The following is a 24894-nucleotide window of genomic DNA, read 5'->3' as shown; positions in this document are numbered from 1 at the left end:
TTTTGCCTTTTTTTTTTTCTTTCTTTTTAATGCCATTCTTGGGGCTTGAACTCAAGGTCTGGACACTGTCCTGAACTTTTTTTGCTCAGACTAGCATTCAACCACTTGAGCCACAGCTATACTTGCAGCCTTCTTCTTGGTTAACTGGAGATAAAAATCTCACAGACTTTTCTTTCCAGGCTGGATTTGAACGGCAATTCTCAGAACACTGCCACCTGAGTAGCTAGACTAACAGGCATGAGTCACAGGTACCCAGCCATTTTCTCTTTCTTGTATCCAGCAGGACTGATACATCAAAATGAGCAGTAGTTAAAGACATAGCTATCAACTAATTGGGAAAAACTAATTCCCAGCAATATATCAGACAAGGGCCTAATATTCATTATATACAGTGAACTCAAGAAACTAATCCTTCCCAAATCTAACAAGCCAATCATTAAATGGGCAAAGGAGCTAAAGAGAGACTTCTCAGAAGAGATAAAAATGGCAAAGAAAGGGGCTAGGAAGGTGGTTCAGTGGTAGAGTGCTTGCCTTGTATGCATGAGGCCCTGGGTTCGATTCCTCAGCACCACATAAGTAGAAAAAGCAGGAAGTGGTGCTGTGGCTCAAGTGGTAGAGCACAAGCCTTGAGCTGAAGAGCTGAGGGACAGCACCTAGGCACAGAGTTCAGGCCCCACGACAGACCAAAAGGAAAAAAAAAGAAAAGAAGAGAAGAGAAGAGAAAAGAAAAGAAGAGAAAAGAAAAATGGCAAAGAAACACATGAGGAAATGCTGAAAGGAAATACAAATAAAAACAACACTGAGATACCACCTTACCCTAGTCACAATGGCCCACATCCTAAATTCAGTCAATGACAAATGCTGGCGAGGATGCAGAGAAAGAGGAGCCCTATTGAACTGCTGGTGGAAATGTACACTCATACAACCACTTTGGAAAGCAGTCTGGAGGTACCTCAGAGAAAGCTAAATATAGACCTCCCCTATACCATACCACTCCTAGGCATCTACCCTGAGCAACAGGAACCAGTACACAAGGACACATGCACCTCCATGTTCACTGCAGCACTGTTCACAATAGCCAAGATATGGAAACAACCCAGATGCTTCACTACTGATGAATGGATCCAAAACGTGTGGTACCTACATACAATGGAATATTATGCAGCCATTAGAAAGGACAAAATAATGGCATTCACAGGGAAATTAATGGAACTAGAAAAAAAACATTTTCAGTGAGGTAAGCCAAGAGCAGAGAGACAACAGCACATGGTCTCCCTCATATTTGGATGTTAAATCCAAAATGTAAGAAGATATGACAGAGTAAACAGGACTCAAGAAACAAAGGACCAGGAAGTGGTGCTGTAGCTCACAAGGTAGAGTGCTCGCTTTGAGCTGAAGAGCTGAGGGACATCGCTCAGGCCTAGAGTTCAAGCCCCACGACCAACAAAAATAAAAAAAAAAAAAAAAGAAACAAAGGACCACCAATTTGACTCCATGCTCTTGACCACATATATGGTATATATATATATATGTGCACATCTAAGGGAAGCTAGGAGGAGGGTACAGAATCAGAGGGAGACAGAAAAAAATATACAACAGAGGGCCCATCAGCCCCACTGGACATTGATGAAAACAAACTAAGCAACTCAAGGGCAGCGATGGGAGGAGGGAATGAGAGGAAAAGAGGTAATGGCTTATACCAAGCAAAAGGAAAGAAATGTACTTATTACCCAATGTGGAAGAAACAGCTGTATTGTCAAAACTCATAGAATTCACAAACATTATAGACCATGACAATGACAATTTGACTTGTGACGGTTAAAATGTGTTTGTGACTTTGAGTATCACTATTCCACAATACTGTGAAATTTGTGAACTTTATATAATCACTTAATCTCAATAAAAATTATTTTTAAAACATAATTAGAAAAATAACATTGCTGTCAAAATTAAAATCTGTAGCCGGTGCTAGTGGCTCACTCCTGTAATCCTCACTACCCAGGAGGCTGAGATCTGAGAATCTCAATTCAAAGCCAGTCCAGGCAGGAAAATCTGAGAGACTTTTTATCTCCAATAAACCACTCAGAAAACAGGAAGCGGTGCTGTGACTCAAGTGGTAGAGCATTAGTCTTGAGCTGAAGAGCTGAGGGAAAGCGCCTAGGCCCAGAGTTCAAGCCCCACAACCAACCAAAAAAATTAAAATAAAATTCATGATACGTTATTTTCCAATAACCATCCATTTTGCATAATATCGGCATCATTTTGACCAAAATAATAATAATAATAATAATGAGCACTAGTGGCTCATGCCTGTAAATGTAGCTACTCAAGAGGCTGAGATCTGAGAATAAGGATTTGGAGCCAACTGGGGCTGAGACAATTATCTCCAATTAACATGCAAATAGCAAGAAGTAAAAGTGTGGCTCAGGTGGTAGCAGAGTACCATCTCTGAAAGAAAATGCCAAATGAGAGTAGGAGACCCCCAAGTTCAAACCCCAGTACTATTGTGTACACACACACACACACACACACACACTTTTGTCCCTGCTGTAAAAATCATATTCATAATCGGAATACTTTCTTGCCAACTATACTGCTGCCATATTAATATCAGATCAAGCTACTGTCTAATCGAAGCTGCTATGTGTTTTCTTCCTTTCACCATTATCTTCTACCACTACCATTACACTCCACAACCTTCTACCATCAGCTCCCCTATACTACACCTTTCTAGGTATGTTATTATCACAGCAAACCTCATTCCTTATGACTTACCAATCAAAGTTTAAAAACCCAAAATATCTATTTTAAATTAAAAGCCCATATCTTGACCATTGTCTAAAAAAAAAAAAAATCCATCATACTAAAAACTTGCTACTTCTCTAACTTCTTCTCTAACTTTCTCCATATTTACTTTATCTTCAAACATACTAAACTCCTTTCTTGCCTTCAGACATACTACCCCTTGGAGCTTTTGTACTCAGAGTTCCTCTGACTCTTCCCAGAATATTCCACGATTCATTTCTTTGCCTAATTCATGTCTCTGCTAAAACATCATCTTATGAAAGACTTCATCACAAACTACTTATCATTTTAGGTATTCAAGTTGGAGTCACCCTACTTCAATTAATATTCAATCTTTCATATCTGTCTTCAGACTACTAATTATCACCTTCAATGTGACTGAAGACATCTCTAATTTTATGTGTCACCTTGATTGGGCTAAGGGATGATGGGACAGCTGGTAACACATTATTTCTGAGTATATCTAGGAGGGTGTGTTCAGAAGAGATTAACATTTGAATCAGTAGACTGAGTAATCCTCCCTCACCTAACCCAGCTGAAGTCTAATAAAACAAAAATGCAAAGAGAAAATTTACCTTCTTCTGGAGCTAAGATATTCTAGCTTCTACCCTAAGATATCACAACTCCAGGTTATCAGATCTTCATACTCTGGGACTTACAATCCCCTAGAGTATGCATATCCTTCAGCTACAAGCTCAATCCTGGACCTTCATGTCACAATGAGTCACATCACAGGCCTTCTAGACTCAGAATGAATTACACCACCACTCTTCTGGTTCTCCAGACTGTAGGCCAACAGTACACATCAAGAACCTTAATGCTTCCATAATCATGTGAGAAAATGTTCTTGTACTTCCATATCTCCTTTTGGCTGTATCACTGGAAAACTTGACAAAATTTCCATCTGACAAATTCAATAATTTACTTTCACTGTTGACATGACAAAAAAGAATGTAAGCTTTATAACAGGCATTTTGTTTTGGTCACTGTTCTTTCTCAGCACCCAGATGAGTAACTAGCTCACAGCAGAACCTTCATACATATTTGCTGAGTGATAAGCAAATGAACATTGTTGAAGAATTGTTTTCTCAGTTAACTTGAGCTAATTGCTAAAAGGTTTCATTTCCCAATGGAGACAATTATATAGAGAGCCTATGGGGTTTAACAAATTTTATCGTGATTTGGGAGGAATAGCCAAATTCCCAATAATAAATGGAACTTGTGTTTCTGGGGTCCTATAAAGTTTGAACTAAAACTGTATTTCATTGAAATAATTTATTATATTTAACTGCCTTTATTTCTAAGATTAATTTTGGAATATGTCTCATTATATTTTTTAATTAGTATTATGATTTAATACTCTTAAAATTGTTAGTACAAAAAGCCACTCTGGAATCTACTGCATAATTACATTTCCTCAGTGACCTTGCAATCTCGTGAGCATTTACTCTAGACTAAACAGCTTCATTCAGCTGCCCTGTGTCTGACTGCTGATGAAAGAAGCTTGTTTGACAACTGCTTCAAGTTGAAACGTATTTTTTTCATGATTGCATAAAAAAGGATTTAAAACTTACCAGAACAGAGCCAAACTAGAATTTTAAGCACAAAAGATCATGACTTGATTTCTAATTCAAATACTAACAAAAACAGATAAAACATTTGGCACTTATGGCCAGCAAAGCAGTTAATTTAATATTATTTCCATAATTACACTCAGGTATAATATAAACTACACACATATACAGTCTCATAACTTTTCTGTTGTCTATATTCTTTGATTTTGTAATGTTCCTCAGACCTTTTGTTTAATGAGTAGCATAGAAAAATACAAAATATAAGATAAAGCTAACATTTTTCCAATATTAGTCAAACCATGCCATTGTCAACAAGAATCTTGTACAAATAAATAGTATATAAAATACCATATTTTCTCATGAAAATTTTAGAATATAAGTAACAGCTTCCTAGCTTTAGAAATATAACATTTCTAGAGACAGCATAATAAACATAACAAATAGATCCTAAGTGTGGTGGTGCTTACAAACTATTTCCATTTGTCAAAATTCATGGAAATATACAATTAGATATTTTACTATATGTAAATTATACTTTAATAAAGCTGATTCAGTTTCTAATTTCTTAAGTCATAAGCTTTTCTCTTTTTTAGGTCAAAGACAGGAACTTGAACTTAGTACCTGCCACTTTTTTTTTTTTGGGTCCGGTCATGGGGCCTGAACTCTGGGCCTGGGCACTATCCCTCAGCTCTTCAGCTCAAGGCTAGCGCTCTATCACTTGAGCCACAGCGCCACTTCCGGCTTTTTTCTTTTTGCTTATGTGGTGCTGAGGAATCGAACCCAGGGCCTCAGGCATGCAAGGCAAGCGCTCTACCACTGAGCCACCTTCCCAGCCCAGTATCTGCCACTTTTGATCATAACTCCAACCCTGAATTGTAAGATTTTCAAGACATAATAGATGGCTTTCCATTCTGGTTCACTGACAGAAACTCAAACTGCTTCATTAAAATAAAAAATAAAGTTTCCTTAACCAGCTAAGATTCATCTCAGGACAGAGTATTTGCTATTGAGCTAGGCAACAGTGGCTTAGGTGTGTAATCCTAGGTACTCAGGAAGCTAAGATCCAGAGCACTGGGGGTTTAAAGTCAGCCCATGAGACTCTGTCTCTAAAATAATGGGCATTTTAAAAGCAGGGCTGGAAGTGAGTCTGAAGTGGCAGGATGCCAATGAAACAAGCAAGCTGAACAAGCATTAGGCCATGAGTTCAAATCCAACACCAACAACAACAAAAGGAGAATATTTGCTACTAAAAAAAAAAAATTATGTGATATATCATTAGGCTCAAGTACATTGATATATTACAAAAATTCCTAAAAATTAAACTTAAAGAATAAAGTACTTAACATCTATTCCTGATATAAATTTCTTCTATTTGATTTTGTTTATGTGATTAAAAGGAGCAATGTAGTCAAAATAATAAAAGTATTCACAGAAAAATAAGAATAAGAAATTGTATCATACTAGGTTTAAAAATTTTAGTCAAAATAAGGTACTGCTTAGTGACTCACCTATAATCCTACCAACTTAAGAAGCTGAGATAGGATCGTGATTTGAAGCCAACGTATGCAAGAAAGTTCATGAGACTCTTACCTCCAATTAAGCACTACAAGCTGAAAATGGAGCTGGGGCGCAAGTGGCAGAGCACTAGTCTAGAGCCAAAAAAATTCCAGGCCAGTGCTCAGGTCCTGAGTTGGTACCAAAAAGGGGGGGGGGGGGGGGGGGAGGTTAGTTAAATGCAATGAAGTACATACCGGTTGCCTAAAATACAGTATCTAAAATTCCTCATTTTTTAAGACTGACTCTCAGATAAACCCCAGATGTTCACCCAACATAATTAATGATACTATTAGAATCAAGAAAAGCTGCTAGGGGGCTGGGAAGGTGGCTCAGTGGTAGAGCGCTTGCCTTGCATGCCTAAGGCCCTGGGTTCGATTCCCCAGCACCACATAAGCAAAAAGAAAAAAGCTGGAAGTGGCACTGTGGCTCAAGTGGTAGAGCGCTAGCATTGAGATGAAGAGCTGAGGGACAGTGCCCAGCCCCAGAGTTCAGGCCCCACGACCGGACCCAAAAAAAAAAAAAAAAGAAAAGCTGCTAGATACAAAATAAAAATGTTTAATGCTACACATATGGAAAAACAGAAAAAATGAAAACAATTTCATCAGCATCAAAAGTATAATATAAAGTACAACATAACACAAAGTACATGATATATGAAATCTAAATAGAAAACCCAGACTTTTCTGATCAGTTTATAAGTTTAAAATGTTTAAATAAACTTAGAAAAGAATTGATATTTAGTTACTATCTACAACCTAGGGAGGTGACTGGGCCTTTGTTAATTAAACTGTTGGTAGCTCTTGGCTATCTTTATTTCATTACATGCTTCATAGTATTTCATTACAAAATTTTTCCAACACAATCAGACAGTGTTTGTTGTTTTTGCCAGCAACATTTACTTAGAACAAATGTATAAAACTGCAGGAAAAAAAAAACTGAAAAGGATACATGTAAGAAGACATTGCACCTGGAATGGAAGAATCCTTTCATGGCCTCAAAGATTCCCTTTACATACGTGCCTTGCAAATTTTCCACTCCTTGAGTATTAGAAGAACCATGATAGATTTCCCTCATAATATACAGCAAAAGGGGTTTTGCAGTTATAACCCAAATAAGTCAAGTGCTAATTTAAAAAATATATCTATATACCTAGATAGATAGATAGATAGATAGATAGATAGATAGATAGATAGATAGATAGATAATCTGGGAGCTATAGTTTGAAAGTTTGCTCACCAGCAAGGTGTCTCACACCTGTAATCCTAGCTAGTCTGGAAATTGAGGTTTGAGGATCACAGTTCAAAAATGGCCTGAGCAGTAAAGTCCATGAGATACTGATCTCCAATTAACAACCAAAAAGCCAGAAATGGAGCTGTGGCTCAAGTGGTTCAGTGCCAGTCTCAAGGGGAAAAGCTAAGGGACAGCACCCAGACCCTGAGCACAAGCCTCAGTATCATACACACACACACACACACACACACGCAAAAAAAATAAAGATACCATTTAGTATTAAAGCATTCCATGATCTCTAATAATAATGTGATACTACAAAAATTGGGTCAAATTAATAAGGGACAGAGGAGACAAAATCGTATACTTAGGATTTCATATGTGACAAAATAGTAATATCAACAAAGAATTTTTAAATAAATTATTCTGGGGGTTGGTGATTTAGCTCAGTGGAAGAGCACTTGTCTGGCAAGTGTGAGACCCAGAGTTTGGTTCTCAAGCTCTGGAAAATAAAATTTTAAAAATATAAATTATTCTGGTCCAATTGGCTTACTATGTTGAAAAAAGTCTTTCATGTATCCTTACAACAAATCCCAAATGGATTGAAGGGATAAATGTAAAAATGGAATTTTCACTTAAAAACCATAAACATACACAGCAAGAATTTATTGTAGCATTGTAGAGTGAAATGAAGAAGAAACAAGAATTGAAAGACAAGACTTTCTAAGGAGAAGAACAATGCAAAATTAGCTACTATGTTAATCTATTTAACAGCTCAAAGACTTAAAACTACTTCACATTTAAGCAGAATAAAGTATTTTTAACTTCAAGGGCTATTGGTTGTACTATATGACTGATACATAAAAATAAATAAGGGGCTGAGTGCCAGTGGTTTCTGTAATCCTAGCTACTCAGGAGTCTACTCAGCTTGGGCAGAGGAGTCCATGAGACTCTTATATCCAATTAACCACCAAAGGCAGCAGTGGAGCTGTGGCTCAAGTGGTAGAGTGCTAGCCTTGACCACAAAAGCTCAGCGACAGGACTGGCACAAAGAACAAAATAAAACAACTTAAAGTTTTTCCATGTACTATTTTTAAGACTGGTAGGAAAGACTGCCTATAACCTTACATATGATGCACAAATTCATTTATATTTTAAATACTTACAAACTTTTAATTATGTTTCACTGTTCAAATATTTAAATAACATGGACATCTGTCCATAAACATTCATTAAAAGGTGGTATGAACTCATAAAAGAATACGAGCAAAAAAATGTATAAAATTATACTAATATAAATTATAAATGTCTAAAATCAACATTTTTTTATGTGTATGCCAGTCCTGGGACTTGAGCTCAAGGCCTAGGCACTGCCTTGAGGTATTTTTTTTTTTTAAGTCAAAGCTAGCACTCTACTACCTGACCCCTAGCCCCATTTTCTACTTTTTGGTGGTTAATTGGAGATAAGAATTTCATGGACTTTCCAGCCAGGTGCCGGTGGCTCATGCCTGTAATCCTAGCTACTCAGGAGCTGAGATCTGAGGATCAAGGTTCAAAGCCAGCCCGGGCAGGAAAGATCATGAGACTCCTATCTCCAATAAAACCACTAGAAAACCGGAAGTGGCGTTGTAGCTCAAGTAGTACAGCACTAGCCTTAAGCTGAAGAGCTGAGGGACAGCGCCCAGGCCCAGAGTTCAAACCCCATGACCAACAAAAAAAAAAAAAAAAAAGTTTCATGGACTTTCCTTTGAACCACAATACTCAGATCTCAAGCCTTCTGAGTAGCTAGAATGACAGGTGTGTGCCACTAACTCCTGAATTCTAACAGCAATTTTCAATTTCCTTACTTACAACTCTCATCTGTCAACTGATACTTTAGGAATTTTAGAAGTAACATCTAATCAAGCTCATGAAAAAATAGTTTTTAATAATAAAGATATCTACTTCATACTTTGACAGGCAATGTTTTTCCTATTTGTATAATAAGCTCACAAATAAACAGCTCATATTAAATGTATAACTATTTAAAATCAGTTATATTTGATTAATAACTTAGAATTAATATATTTAAGTCATAATGTACATAATTTGTATTAAAGAAACACCTCCTCTTTGGCTGAAGAGTAATAAAATATTAACTAGAAAGCTAACTGATTATTAAAAAGATAATCTTATGTTGCCAGTTAGTGAGGCTTTCAAAACTAGTAAGACTATGGCCCAGGGAATTTCAATTAGCAGTTAAGTTTTCCCAGTGCTTGATCCCACTGGCACAGAATAAATCATGTTTACATAGTGCCTTGAGCAAAGTAGGTGAGAACAATCAATGTAATTTGAAATGCAATTACATATTCATAATACTGTTAATGAGAAATTCCTATACATTCTTCATCTACATGGAAGTATAACCTTTAGAGAAAAACTTTAGTAATAATCACTTTAAGGTTTCATGATAGTGCACTTGTTCCTTTTCATTTTCTTCTGTTTTTTTCTCAGTGCTTGGGGAATGAACCCGGTGCTTACACATTCTAGGAAAACACTCTACCACTGAACTACATTTTAAACCTCATATCAAAGTTTTATTAAAGAACAAAGTACAGTCTTCAGAGAAATGATACCTCCCAAAACTTTATATCATGGACCCCCACAGATATATATACACTGTAATTACAATTATTTTAAAGTGCTTATATCCATGTTTTAGCACCAACAAAGGGGATACTACATGAAATTGTATTACTTTTAATTTTATTATATAGTTTTCAAGATATATATAATAAAATGGAAATAAAGTGATCTATTTTCTATTTGTCTCTATAGAAATTAAACTTGTTATATATTCTCTAGGAATATATATTTTAAATGGAACTTTTGTTGCACAGGAAAGAAAGGAGAAAAGAGTATAAGACAGAGGACTAGGTAGGGTGAAAAAGGAAATTGTAAAGGGATAACTGACACTTACTAGATGTAATCATCTAGAAAACGTGGATAATCTCTAGGACTAATGTGAAAATGTTATACCTTTGGTCAAAGGAAATTTATCTTCGGTACCTTGGAGGACAAAAAATCATTCTTTGGGAAGTTTATTTATAAAGCAATTTCTAGTTTATCAGGTAAAAATATATCGTTAGGTCTATAGTACTAAGAAAAACAGCAAGAAAGCACACAGCTGAATAATTAAAAAAAAAAATTAACTTGTAATGTAAGAAAGCAAGTAAGACTTCTTTTACCACATATCTAAGCCCAATTCATGGGTTAATATTATCTCCAAATTTTAAAAAAAATGTATACAGAATTTAATACCTTTTACATAGTAAAATAATGTCTATCTATAGTCTCAGCTACTAAAGATGCTGAGGCAGCAGGACAGCTGAGCTATGAGTTCCAAGCCAGTTTGGGAAACAAGCAGAAAAGGAAGGAGAAGGAGGGGGAGGGGGAGGAGAGGGAGGGGGAAGAAGAAGGAGGAGGAAGGGACTTGAATCCCTCTGGCAAGTAAGAAGGCTGAAAAGATATGAGATTCATTCTATTTGTATAGATTAACTAATTCCTGAAATTTTTTTAATGCTTTTCTAGCAATTCTGATTCTCTAAACTGTCCTCAATTAATTACAGATAAGAAAAATAAACTGTTGGGCTGGGAAGGTGGCTCAGTGGTAGAGCGCTTGCCTTGCATGCCTGAGGCCCTGGGTTCGATTCCTCAGCACCACATAAGTAAAAAGAAAAAAGCCAGAAGTGGCACTGTGGCTCAAGTGGTAAAGCGCTAGCCTTGAGCTGAAGAGCTGAGGGACAGCGCCCAGGCCCAGAGTTCAGGCCCCACGACCGGACCCCCTCCCAAAAAAAAAAAGAAAAAGAAACTGTTATAGTAAATGTGTTCTGCCTGAAGAACATTTGTATTTATTTATAATCAGAACAATTTGTCTTTTTGATCATTATAGAATCCATATACAGTATTTGTTGAGAGAGACAAAGATCTGCTTCTAAAGCCATGAAGCTGTATTCTAAATATTCTGTGGTTAATGGTAAGTGACCACTACTACCACCATTAAAAAAGATGATTCAGGCTCCTAATTTGTCAAATTTAGAACAAATCAGACTGAACTACAACAAAAACAAGAAAAAGTACAAGTACTAAAATTACACTTTATCTGATACATTATTGTAGGCTTAAAATTCCAAACTGTAGTGGCAAAGGCAAAAGGAACTAAACAGGGCTCTAGGTAATAAAATATGTTGCCCAACTTTATTCAATTTAATAATTTACTGAGAAAAAAAAAAACAGCCAACTAAATTTATTTCAATAGAATTTTCAAAGGGTTCAAACTGAAGCACCAAATCATATAACACTACCACCACCATAGCAGACTAAAAGTGAAAGATTAAAAAATTATTTCATAGCCGGGCACCAGTGGCTCACGCCTGTAATCCTAGCTACTCAGGAGGATGAAATCTGAGGATCATGGTTCAAAGCCAGCCCAGGAAGGAAAGTCCCTGAGACTCTTATCTCCAGTAAACCACTAGAAAACTGGAATTGGTGCTGCAGCTCAAGCGGTAAAATTGCCTTGAGCTGAAGAGTGCGGGGACAGCGCCCAAGCCTAGAGTTCAAGCCCCACGACCAACCAAAAAAAAAAGAAAGAAAGAAATTATTTCATGAAATAGATTGAATAAAGCCATCAGTATCTAAATGCAAGAAAAAATGATGTTAAAAAATATAATGAAAAACACCAAAAAAACCAGTGTTCACTGTTCCACTACTAGAACAGCAAATGTTGAGTGTCTGGGAAGAAAGCAGAAAGAATAAGGTCCTCCCTCCTCCATGCTATATTTAAAAAGGCAAAAGCTACCAACCACTGAAGAAAGCCAACTTCTAGGTTTTCCCAGGCTCCTCTACTAATACAAAGAAGAGATGAGTGTGGGAATAAAGAACTGACTTATGCCTAAATCTCTCACTACAACAACAAAAACAACACAGTTTAGTTGTACAGTAGCAGGTAGGACAGGAAATCCCTCTGCACCCTAAAGGAAGAGATACAAGTAGTTACCCTTTGAGAAAGGATCACTTAGAAGTATCACTCTGAGGGTTAGGTATAAAGGGCATTCTAAGACTAATGTAACCAAAGAATCAAGAATCAAAAAAACTCTTTGCTCTCACCACAAAGTCTAAGTAAAAAGCAACAGCAGGAGAAAAGCACCAAAAGAGAACACTCTCTATGGCTCAAGGGGGTAGAACTTCTTGAATACTCAGGGTAGAACATGAATACTTAGCAAAAAAGTTCCCAGCACTGAGCACAATGTGACAATGGACCAAGAAGAAAGAAACCTAAAGCCTTCATAGTACAATGGCAGTAACTGGAATGACAACAAATCCCAAAAAGAATACAAAATGTCAGATATAAAAATCAGAGAATAAGAATCCCTTTGGTGGGCTGATGAGTACAATAGAGAAGGCAGAATAAGTGAACTCAAGGATAAGAGAAATTATTTAAACTCTAAAACAAAGTTTATTTTTTAAAAAGCTGCAAAATAGAGCTTCTATGAGCTGTTAAGATATCAAAAACTCTAATATTACATTATTTACTGGAGCTGATTTGAAACTTTGGCAAAATAACAGGGTATAAAATTAACCCTCAAAAATCAATGGTTTTTCTGTATGCCAATAATGAGAAGAGTGAGGTTGAAATCAGGAAAGCATCTCGTTTTATAATAGCCCTCCCCCCCTCCCAAATAAAATACCTAGGAATTAGCCAAAAAAGTGAAGGACCTCTATCATGAAAACTTTAAAAACCTAAAAAAGGAAATTAAAGCAGAACTAAGAAAGTAGAAATAAAAACCCATGCTCGTGGATTGTGAGGATAAACATCATGAAAATGACAATACTGCCAAAGATTATCTACAAATTTAATGCAATACCCATCAGTATCCCACCTCATTCTTTAATGAAATAGAGAAAGCCATCCAAAAATTTATATGGAACAATAAGAGACCCCAAATAGCAAAAAACATCTTAGCAGAAACAACGATGCTGACAGAATATCAATACCAAACTTTAAACTCTACTACAAAGCCATAGCAATCAAAACAGCTTGGTACTGGCACAAGAACAGACATGAGGACCAACGAAATAGAACTGAAGATCCAGAAATGAACCCGCAGACCTATGGCCATCTAATCTTTGATAAGAGAGCCAAAAAATAGGGTGGAAAACTGAGGCAGTCAATACGATAATAACTTCGAGGTTAGGCTGTCTATAAGAGAAATGCTCCTACAACAAAACAAAACAAAAATTCTACAATAATAATTGTAGACTTCAATTCCCTACTCTCTTTTTTGGGGGGATAGAAAAAAAGAAGATCAACAAAATTGAAAATTAATATTGAAACATTGCTACCAATTCTATAGGAGTAAAAATTGTAAGAGCATGCTATGAGTTACAGAATTCAACAACAGATAACCCAAATGAAATGGACAAGCTGCTAGAAACACAAAACTTATTAAAGGCTGAGAAGTAGAAAATCTAAATAGACCTGTGGATGACAATACTGAAACAGTAATCAAGAACTTTCGGACAAAGATACTTCCTCAAACTGAGTTCTCCCAAATAGCTAAAAGAACTAGTACCAATTCTCAAGCTTTCAAAAATCTAGCATTTGAGGAGGTGGAAGCAAAACAATCACAAATTCAAGGCTAGACAACACAAGGGGAAAAAAAATCTAAAACCTGATATGTCTGATAAATACAGATGCAAAGATAGTCAATAAAATGTTTAGAAACTAAATTCAACACCATACCAAAAATATATAGACCTCAAAGATAATGGGAATTCATAGTAACTGAACTAAAGACAGCTAATATATGGGAGAAGATCTTTACCAGTTATATCTGACAAGGGCCTACTATCCAAAATTTATAAGAAGCTCAAGAGACTAAATCTCCCAAATTAATAACCTAATCAAGAAAGGGTCAAAAAAGCTAAACAGAGATTTCTCAAAAAGTCTGAGTGGCCAATAAACACATAAGGAAATATTCAACAACCCTGGCAATAAAGAAAATGCAAATCAAAACGACAGAGATTCCATCTCACCCCATCATCTCTTGATGTTGGTCAACATCAAGAATTCAAATGCAAACTAGTAAGGAGGTTTAGAGATTCCTCAAAAAACTAAAGATAGAACTATGCTATGATATAGCCATACCACTCTTGAGCATCTACCCAGAACATGACAAGTCAGTATAAACAACACTTGTATATCCATGTTCGTTGCCACATCATTCACAATAGCCAAGTTACAGAAACAGCCCAAATGCCCTACAACTGATGAATGGATCAAGAAAATGTGGTATATATACACAATGCAATTTTACTTATCCATTAGAAAGAATAACATTATGTCATTTGCAGGGAAAAGGATGGAGCTAGAACAAATCAGGTTAAGTGAGGTAAGCCAAACTCATGCATACCAATGGCATGTGTTTTCTCTCATATACAGAATCTAGATCTAAAATACAATTATGCATGATAACATATACAGGGCTGGATACATTTACAAACAAAACAACTAAGTAAAGAGCTGGCTTTGTTGGCACATGCCGGTAATCAACAGGAGGATGAGGCAGGAGGCTCACAAGTTCACAGTCAGCCTGGGCTATACCTTTTAGCCAGGCGCCAGTATCTCACACCTGTAATCCTAGCTACTCAGGAGGCTGCAATCTAAGGATCGCTGTTGGAAGCCAGTCCAGGCAGGAAAGTCCCTGAGACTCAATAACCACCAAAAACCAGCAGAGGCACTGTGGCTCCAAGTGTTAGAGAGCTAACCTTGAAGGAAAGAGCTCAGCGACAGTGCTCAGGAACTGAGTTCAAATCCCACAATGGATAAAGAAAAGAAAAAAGAAAGAAAAATTCAGAGAAGGAATCCAAAGCTGAAAAACTCCACTGAACAACTGAAGTACTGTTTATCAAAACAAATACCAGGAAGTGGAAACATGTTCTCAGAGGGTGGGTGGAGGTGGGGAAGAGGTTAGGGGGCAACACAGGAATGGAAGGATGAGCAAATGTAGTCATTGTATTCAATGTACATTATGTAAAAAAAAAAAAAAAAAAAATGACAGCCGGGTGCTTGTGGCTCACACCTGTAATCCTAGCTCCTAAGGAGGCTGAGATCTGAGGATCACTGTTCAAGGCCAGCCTGGGCAGGAAAAGGCCATGTGACTCTTATCTCCAATAAACCACTAGAAAACCAGAAGTGGCGCTGTGGCTCAAGTGGTAGAGCAGTCACCTTGAGCTGAAGAGCACAAGTACAGCGTCCACGCCCAAAGTTCAAGCCCCACAACTGACAAAAGAAAAAAAAAAAAATGACCTATGTAACTTGAAGGTAGGGATGGAAGCAGGGAAAATGGGAGTGAGTGAATGAAGGGTAACATTGACCAAGAAGTACTATACTCACAACTTGATGTATGGAATTGTAACCCCTTTGTACAATTATCTAACAACAATAATAATAATTTTTAAGAATAAGGGTATTTCTGGAATGCAGATTCACAACATTCATAAACCAGTGTGATACTTCATTAGATAATGAAAAATAAAAACCATATTGTTATCTCAAGAGATGCACAAAAAGCATCTGACAAAGCTAAAAAGCCTTGTATATTGGGGGGAATAAAAACTCTCAACAAAATAGGTTCAAGATAAAATTACCTTAACACAACAAATGCAATTTATAAAAAGGCAATTGACAAAAAACAGCTAATATCATAATCAATATAGGGAAGTTAAAAATGCTTCCTCTCAGCTCTGCTACAAGGCACAAACACCCAATCTCATCAGTTCTACTCAATAATAGAAAGAACTGAAAATACTGGTAATAGAAATTACACATGAAAAGAAACAAAAGGCATTTTAATATGAAAGAAGTAAAATCACTTCTTTGTAAATGACATGGTTCGTTATATAGAAAATCCTCAACTGTGTTCCTTGTTTTCCACCTGTAGGGATCCAGCTTAATACAACTATAGTTACCTTGGTTATCACAGCCATTTTTCCCTCCAAATAACCCTGGAAAGCATCAGTCAAGGATGCTACAGTGCCCACTTTTTTCAACTTAGTATATAAATCCTTGGTATAATGCGTTGGTATTCAGAGATTATGATTTCTTGGTACTGCTCAAGGCATAGATCTGTTCCTAAGTCCTTAATAAATTGAACTTTGTACCATCTTGCATCTGTCTGCCACTTTCCTCTGTCCTTTGGCACTGTGTATGGCTGGTTCTCATACAGTGGCTTCAGGTTTCTCAAAAACGGGAAGTCTTCTGTGGCTGCTGGCATTCTGAGGGCCTACTCCCAACTTGTGCCAATGGCAAACCTTTGAGGCATGCACATGATACTGATTCTACCGCATACAAAATGCAAGCATTATGAGGTCATCAATGCCTGCTACTAAGATTTCAAAGGAAAGAGCACAAAGTCAAATAGAAGTTTGTCAGATGCTTGGACACCCTGAAGAGAATACCTAATAAAGTAAGGACTAATGCAGTTGAAGAAGTTCTATTCACATTGTCTTAAAAAACAATAAAATACTTACAGATTAAAATAGTCATTACCAATGAAAGAATTATGTAACAAAAGCTCTGAAATATTTCTGAAAGAAACTGAAGAAAACATTAAGAACACTTAACACTGTTTTCAGTACTATCCAATGTTAGCTACAGATTTAATTTAATCTCTATCAAAATACAATGTTTTCAACAGGAACCAATATACAAGGACACGTGCACCTCCATGTTTATTGCAGCACTGTTCGCAATAGCTAGGATATGGAAACAACCTAGATGCCCCACCACAGATGAATGGATCCAAAAATTGTGGTATCTATACACAATGGAATATTATGCAGCCATTAGAAATGACAAAATAATGGCATTTGCAGGGAAATGGATGGAGCTAGAAGGAATCATGTTGAGCGAGGTAAGCCAAGAACGAAGAGACAAACGGTACATGGTCTCCCTGATAAGTGGATGCTAAATCCAAAAGGTTAGGTGATACGACAAAACTAACAGGACTTAAGAAACAAAGAACTCCCGCTCATCTGGTTGAACCACTACTAAATATCCCCATGCAGCTGATCACAAATATGGTATATAACATGTGAACACTGTTATATATTACAGACTGTGGTAGACAATTTGCTCCAGGGAAGTTAGAATGAACTTGTGACTTTGAAATTATGTAATCATTTAATCACAATCAAAAAAAAAAAAAAAAAGAACCTTGGGGAAGGGAGGGAGGGAGGGGATGGTAGGGGGAAAACAATGGAGGGGGTAACAATGTTCAAGAGGAAGTGTACTCATTACCTCACTCATGTAACTGTAACCCTCTGTATAGTAGCTTTACAATAAAAAATAAATAAATAAATAAAAAAACAAAAACAAAATACAATGTTTTGATGTAGCTATAGAAAAACCAACCCTAAAATTCTTATGGAATCTCAAAGGATTCCAAACAGACCAAACAATCCTGAAAAACGTGAGCAAAGTCATAGAATTCATACTTTCTGATTTCGAAATTATTACAAAGCTGTAAGTAATCAAATAATGCAGTTCTTGTGTAGAGACAGACACAAACACCAACACAACATAGTAGAGATTCTAGGAATAACCCCTGAAAAAAAATATAGTCAAATGATTTTTTTACAAAAGTGCCATGGCAATTCAATGGAAGAAGACTCTTTTTAACAAATTATGCTCAATAAAACTGAATATCTATATAAAGAAGAATTAAGATGGATCTTTATCTATTAAAAATTAATCCAGGGACTGGGAAGGTGGTTCAGTGGTAGAGTGCTGGCCTCGCATGCATGAGGCCCTGGATTCGATTTCTCAGCACTACATAAAGCAGAAAAAGCTGGAATGGTGCTATGGCTCAAGTGGTAAAGCGCTAGCCTTGAGCTGAAGAGCTGTGGGACAGTGCTCAGGCCCAAAGTTCAGGCCCCAGGACTGACCAAAAAAAAAAAAAAACAAACAAATTAACCCAAAAGCGATCTGGACAGTGCTTGTTTAGAAAGCATGGGTACCTGAGAGATCAAACTCTAGTAGTACAAAACAACAGTAACAACAACAAAAATGCTTATCATGAAACATAAGGGAAATGTGTCATGACCACAGATTTTGGCAATATCACCTAAGTATAGGTGATAAAAAATAGACAAGCTATAATTCAAAAATACCTTCAACTTTGTATATTAAAAATACTCTTAATAGAAAGGCTTGGAAAAAATTATATTAAGTGAAGTAAGCCAGGCCCAAAGAAACATAGGTCCCATAGTTTCCCCTATTTGCAATAACTAGTATATGTCTGAATCAAGCAGAATATGTCAGATAAGTTGATGTTAGGGAAATGAACCCTAAGATATATATTCAAATGTTTTTTTTCTTTCATGTGATTGTTTCTAACACATTTATAAGATTATTTCTTTGTTGCTTTGTATATCCCTCCCTCACAGTATAACCCCTGCTTTCACTGTATTTGATGTTGTTATAATTTGTGGAGGGGAAGGGAAAAAACAAATCGTTTAAATAGGGGTACAGGTGGACCCATTGCAACAATGAGACATACAAGTTGTTATGTCGAAAACGAACTTTACAACTTTGGTGGGGGAGGGAGGATGGGAAGGGATGGGAAGGGGAAACAAAGGAGGAGGCTACAATGCTTGATAAGAAATGTACTCATTATCTTGCCCTTGTAATTGTAACCCCTCTTATTTTCACACTAAAAATAAATAAATAAAAGATGATGTAAAATGAAATAAACCCCAAGATATGGACACACACACAAAAAAAAAAATACTCAAGCTGGGGGCTGGTAGCTCATGCCTTTAATACTACCCACTTATGACTGAGATCTGGATGAATCTGATTCAAAGTCATCTAAAAAGAAATGTTTGCAAGAATCTACCTGCAAAATAACCAGTAAGAAGCAGAGCATGCTCAAGTGGTAGAGTACTAGCAAAGTAAGCAACCGAAACAGGTCAAGATCCTGAGGTTAAACTCCAATATCAGGAAAATGAAACAGAACAAACATACTTTTGGTGAAGTTAAAAATAAATAAATAAAACAAAAACAGCAACAAAGAATTAAAGAGAATGTTTACAAATCATATACCAGAAATAAGAGATTATTCAAACTGGTACTGATGGCTCACATCTGTAATCCTAGCTACTCAGGAGCACTGAGATCTAAAGATTGTGGTTCAAAGCCAGCCCAGGCAGGGAAGTCTTAGGACTCTTTTTTTTTTTTTTTTTTTTTTTAAGGACTGACACTTTATTTATTTATTTAATTTTATTTAATTTTTTTTTAATTTTTTTGGTCAGTCGTGGTGCCTGAACTCTGGGCCTGGGTGCTGTCCCTCAGCTCTTTAGCTCAAGGCTAGGGCTCTACCACTTGAGCTGCAACACCACTTCTGGCTTTTTCCTGTGTATGTGGTGCTGAGGAATCGAACCCAGGGCCTCATGCATGCAAGGCATGCACTCTTCCACTGAGTCACCTTCCCAGCCCAGTCTTAGGACTCTTAACTCCAATTAAATGAGAGAAAGGAGGCATGGAGGGAGAGAGAAGGGGGGGAGAGTGAAAGCCAAAAATGAAGCTACAGGAGAGGGAGAAGGAGAAGGAGAGGAAGAGCCAAAAATAAAGCTAAGCCCTTTAAAAAGCTCAGAAATAACACCCAGGTGCTGAGTTCAAGCCCGAAAACCAACACAAAAAAGAGACAGTCAGAGAGAAAGAGAAAGATTATCCTAGTCCACTTGGGGCTCTATAACAAAATATTCTTTACTGACTCAAATTACAATTTTAGCATAGAGGGCAATTATTTGATAAACTTATTACCTCAAAAAGAAATTTAGGTTTTGTTTCACATCATATTGGTTTCATGTTTGGAGGGTATAGAGCACTGAGAATACAGAACTAACAAGAATTAGCCTTAAGAGCTATCTAAATTGTGAATGAATAAAATATCATTTTAATGATCAGTTTGCCTTAGAGCCCCAATCATCACATGTAAAATACTGTGCATCATGTCAAAGATTTTGGTTTTGAAGATACACGGAGGCTTATTACTTGTTCCATCTTTGTTTCTGCTGAGCATCTTAGATTTTTTTTTTGGCTTGGTCTGATTGTATGCATTATTTTCTTTTCACATTATATTCTTTACATTATTTCCTTTTATTAAGAAACACATTTGGATAGGCCTTTTATCCAATATTTTGTGTTGAAAAACCAAACCAACAGATGATTTGCTCCATTCAAAAACGTATGTGTCAGTACTTCCTAAGTATACTAATACCAACTTGCTGTGACCATCTCCATCATCTACAAAGCCACTATCCCAGGTTCACTTCCAGGATGGACATATATATGACTGTTGAGCCATGTGGCCTGCCCTACATTACACCTTTTATAAAATATTTTATGACATGTCTAATAAATGTAGTTTCACTCAGACAGCAGACAATGAACACATCAACCTTTTCCATGGCAAGAAACTAAATTCATACTTTTACTGGCTTACTACTAAGTTCAGTCCCAACTTAAAAAACCAACAACAAAATTTTAAAAAATTTGGGGCTGGGAAGGTGGCTCAGTGGTAGGGCGCTTGCCTTAGATGCATGAGGCCCTGGGTTCGATTCCTCAGCACCACATAAGCAAAAAGAAAAAAGCCGGATATTGCACTGTGGCTCAAGTGGTAGAGCGCTAGCCTTGAGCTGAAGAGCTGAGGGACAGCGCCCAGGCCCAGAGTTCAGGCCCCACGAACGGACCCCAAAAAAAAAAAAATTTAAAAATTTAAGGAAAAAAGGAAGACATACTGAGCTGAAAATGATCAATCACTTCAATATGGCTGCAGAGGACAGCGTTTTAAAAGCAAAGTGCAGCCGGGCGCCAGTGGCTCACACCTGTAATCCTAGCTACTCAAGAGGCTGAAATCTGAGGATCACAGTTCAAAGCCAGCACAGGCAGGAAAGTCCCTCAGACTCATCTCCAATTAACCACCAGAAAACCAAAAGTAGCGCTTGGGGCTCAAGTGGTAGAGCACTCACCTTGAGCTGAAGAGCTGAGGGACAGCACACAGGCACAGAGATCAAGCCCATGACCAACAATAAATAAATGAATAAATACATAAGCATTCCAGTCTCCATCTCAAAGAATCTAGCAAGCCCACTAAAATATTAATGTACCAAGTAAAACAGTTAAGCAATGCTTCTTGTGAAAAAAGAGTTAATTTCTATAAATTGAAAACCTAAGAACACTAAAATGTCAAAAACATAAGCCAAAAGTCCTATACACACATCAGCTCTTCAATGTGAAGTTATTTTAGATACTTACCCAAGTCGTCCTAACATCTCAAGTTCAGGAACTTGTGGTCCACATGTCTCTATCTGCAATGGCTGGTATTCATATAGAGCTTCTTCCAGCTTATGAATAGGTGCTAATGAAATATGTTGGCCCTGTCAGAAAAAATTAAGGAAATGCCTTTTAGTATTACTTTCATCTTGTTAAGTATTTGCATTTATATTAAAGATGCAATAAATTACTTACTTTAAATAATACACATGGGAACTGTAGGGAAAAACTGGGAAAGGGTGAGTGAAAGGGTGATATTGTCCAAAAAGAAAAATGTACTCATTACCAGACTTATTACCAGACTTATGTAACTGTAACACCTCTGCACAGTAGATATATAGTAGAGATATATATATGTATATATATATATATATATATATATAGTGTGTGTGTGTATATATAGTAACAATTTTTAAAATTCACCAAAAAATAATAAATAAATATAATAGATATAGGGCTGGGAAGGTGGCTCAGTGGTAGAGCGCTTGCCTTGCATGCATGAGGCCCTGGGTTTGATCCTTAGCACCACATAAGCAAAAAGAAAAAAGCCAGAAGTGGCACTGTGGCTCAAGTGGTAGAGCGCTAGCCTTGAGCTGAAGAGCTGAGGGACAGCGCCCAGGCCCAGAGTTCAGGCCCCACGAACGGACCCAAAATAATAATAATAATAATAAGATATAGCCAGGGTGGATATTTTGAGTAGTACTAACATTCATATTTCAAAATATCCTCTTCATAAGCTGCTAGGCACTAAATTCTCCTGCTATATGTTAGCTGCTAGGCAATAAATTCTCCTTGCTATAAGATTTGAAAAGTCCAGTATTGGTGTCAAATGTTTAAGCTGGAGAAAGATGGAGAAGAGAGAAAGAAAAACAAAAACCTGCAATAATTTAAAAAACTACTAAAACCCCACTAACTCCATTTCCACTTTGGAAATTAAAAAGCAAAACCCAGAAAAGGATGACACAACTAGGCATTTTCTTTTTTTTTCTTTTTTTTTTTTTTGGGGGGGGGGGGGGTCTGGTCGTGGGACCTGAACTCTGGGCCTGGGCGCTGTCCCTCAGCTCTTCAGCTCAAGGCTAGTGCTCCACCACTTGAGCCACAGCGCCACTTCCAGCTTTTTTTCTTTTTGCTTATGTGATGCTGAGGAATCGAACCCAGGGCCTCATGCATGCAAGGCAAGCACTCTACCACTGAGCCACCTTTCCAGCCCCCAGCTAAGTATTTTCAAAAGCTGAAATGTTTTTCAGCAAAAATAATATTCAATAAAAACAAGACAATGCCTTAAGTCATTCCAGTGGTAAACACTACATTAAAGCCAGTCATTCTCTAAATATTATCAGCAATACCCAGTCACTGAGTTGTAACGTCATATACTTCAAAGTCTTTCTGAAGTTTATAGACATAAGATTCTCTAATAATAATTTTACAACATTTACTCTATTGCAGGCATTATTACAAGGACTTTTTAAATGCATTACTTCATAGTATTCACAATAATTTTATGATAAGTACTGCTATTTCTCCAGGTATCATCTACTTAGACAGGTTGAGGATCCGAAACAAGTTTATCAAATTCCAAAGCCTATGTTGTTTCCCCCTGGCTCTCCCTTTTTATGGATATAGAAACTAGTATTCCCAAAATACAAATTTTCCTAAGGTCACATATAGTCAGATCTCCTAATCCCTGTTCAGTGTGGTTCTACCCTTCCAATATCTACCTTCCAATATCCTATTTTTAGAGAATTTGCTCACTTTAAATTTGCTCAATTTAAAAGTTTAATGTCAAGAAGTAATTCAATGTGGGTTAAATTAAATTATCATACAAATTAGAATAGCTCAGCAACTAACAACACTACAGACTGAAAGAAAAAAAAAGGTAGTAAAAATTTGTAGGTTTGCCAGGTGCTGGGGCTCATATCTGTAATACTAGCTACCTGGGACACTAAGATCTGAGGATCAGAATCCAAGCCAGCTGAGGCAGGCAAGTCTGTAAGACTCTTATCTCCAATTAACTACCAAAAAGCTAGAAGTATAGGTATGGGTCAGGTGATGGAGCACTAGTCTTGAGCAAAGAAGCTCAGGGACAGTTTCCAGGCCTTGAGTTTAAGCCCCAAGTTGGGCGTGTGTGCACACGAACATGTGTGCACACACACACACACACACACACACACACACACACACACACACACACACACAGGCTTGTGTACTGGTGACTCACATCTATAAATTCTTTGACTTTTAAAAAATTATGTCAATCAAGCTCTATACATGTTACACTGCTAAATGAAATCAGAAACCAGAAAATTTCACTCTTAAGAGCATTAAGTCACTGCAACTGTAAAGACAACTTTTAGAGAAAATATCTACAGGAAGGCTTTTATAAAATCAATTAAGGCATTTCTCAAGTAGTTTCAATTTTGGAAGATGTTTTTATTAAAGTATGTGTCCATGTGTTTGTATACAAACACATATACACATGCACATATATCTGTGCATATATGTGTGAAAGTAGATTTTTTATATTCTGTATGAACCCATATTTTTAATAGAATAGAGAACTTAAATATACCTGGCACTGTCTACAAGCTGCTCATACTGAGTCATGTCTCTTTGGTAATTCAGTTGTTTTCAATTTATTTTAGGAACAGGCAGAGCAATTTTTGTACTAGGCTGTTCCGGTCACTCTAGGGTGATGTCAGCTTGTCATCGCTGCAACAGCTGCATGGTAATAACTTCCTGGTAGCACATAATATCATTGTAGGTATAATTCATTTCCCCCCATAGAGATGATTTTTTTTCTAATTTCTCTCAAAATTTATAGTAACAGTAAAAGGCAAATGAAAGGCACAGTCCTGCATATTAAGAGGTAGTAACATATCCTAGCAATGCCTCCATATTCAGGTAAACTGAAGTAAAACATTCAAATTTCTCTGTCATTTTTCTCATCTACAATCAGGGACAGGAAGACGACTGGAATATCAGGAAGAGAAGGAGAAAGAAGAGGAAAAGTGAGGAAGGGAGGGATAGGCCATCTATGGTGGCAAACATTTAATATCCCAACATCTAGGAGGCTGAGGCAGGAAAATCTCTAGTCTGAAGACAGGTTGGTACACAGGAAGGCCCTGTGTTTAAAAACAAACCAAAAGAAGATAAGGCCCACAAAACTTGTTAATTTTATTTTAGGTTTTAGTTTTCCTTGGGCATTAATAAATGATTTTTACATTCTTTCTCTAATATTTGTCTTGCAATTGAATAACTATTGGAAGCCATGGAAACATCATGTCCGGCAAATCATAACTGTTTCTATAAAAAGATCAGAAAAGAAAAACACCAAGACTATCTAGTGAGACA

The 24894-nt window shown here is 36.9% G+C and overlaps 1 protein-coding gene across 1 annotated transcript in view; it reads right to left on the bottom strand.

The window, feature by feature from the left end:
- Mnat1 (MNAT1 component of CDK activating kinase) overlaps positions 1-24894 on the bottom strand; it is a 130484-nt gene that overhangs the window by 34173 nt on the left and 71417 nt on the right. The window contains exon 7 of the mRNA XM_042682578.1: positions 21526-21647. Coding sequence (XP_042538512.1) covers positions 21526-21647 — 122 coding nt within the window. The remainder of the gene's footprint in view (positions 1-21525; positions 21648-24894) is intronic.

The sequence above is a fragment of the Dipodomys spectabilis genome, unplaced genomic scaffold (assembly GCF_019054845.1).
Source record: "Dipodomys spectabilis isolate Male_0828 unplaced genomic scaffold, ASM1905484v1 ptg000073l, whole genome shotgun sequence".
In the NCBI taxonomy this organism is placed as follows: domain Eukaryota; kingdom Metazoa; phylum Chordata; class Mammalia; order Rodentia; family Heteromyidae; genus Dipodomys; species Dipodomys spectabilis.
Note: the sequence above shows the minus strand (reverse complement) of the source record. Positions and strands in the feature narration are given on the sequence as shown.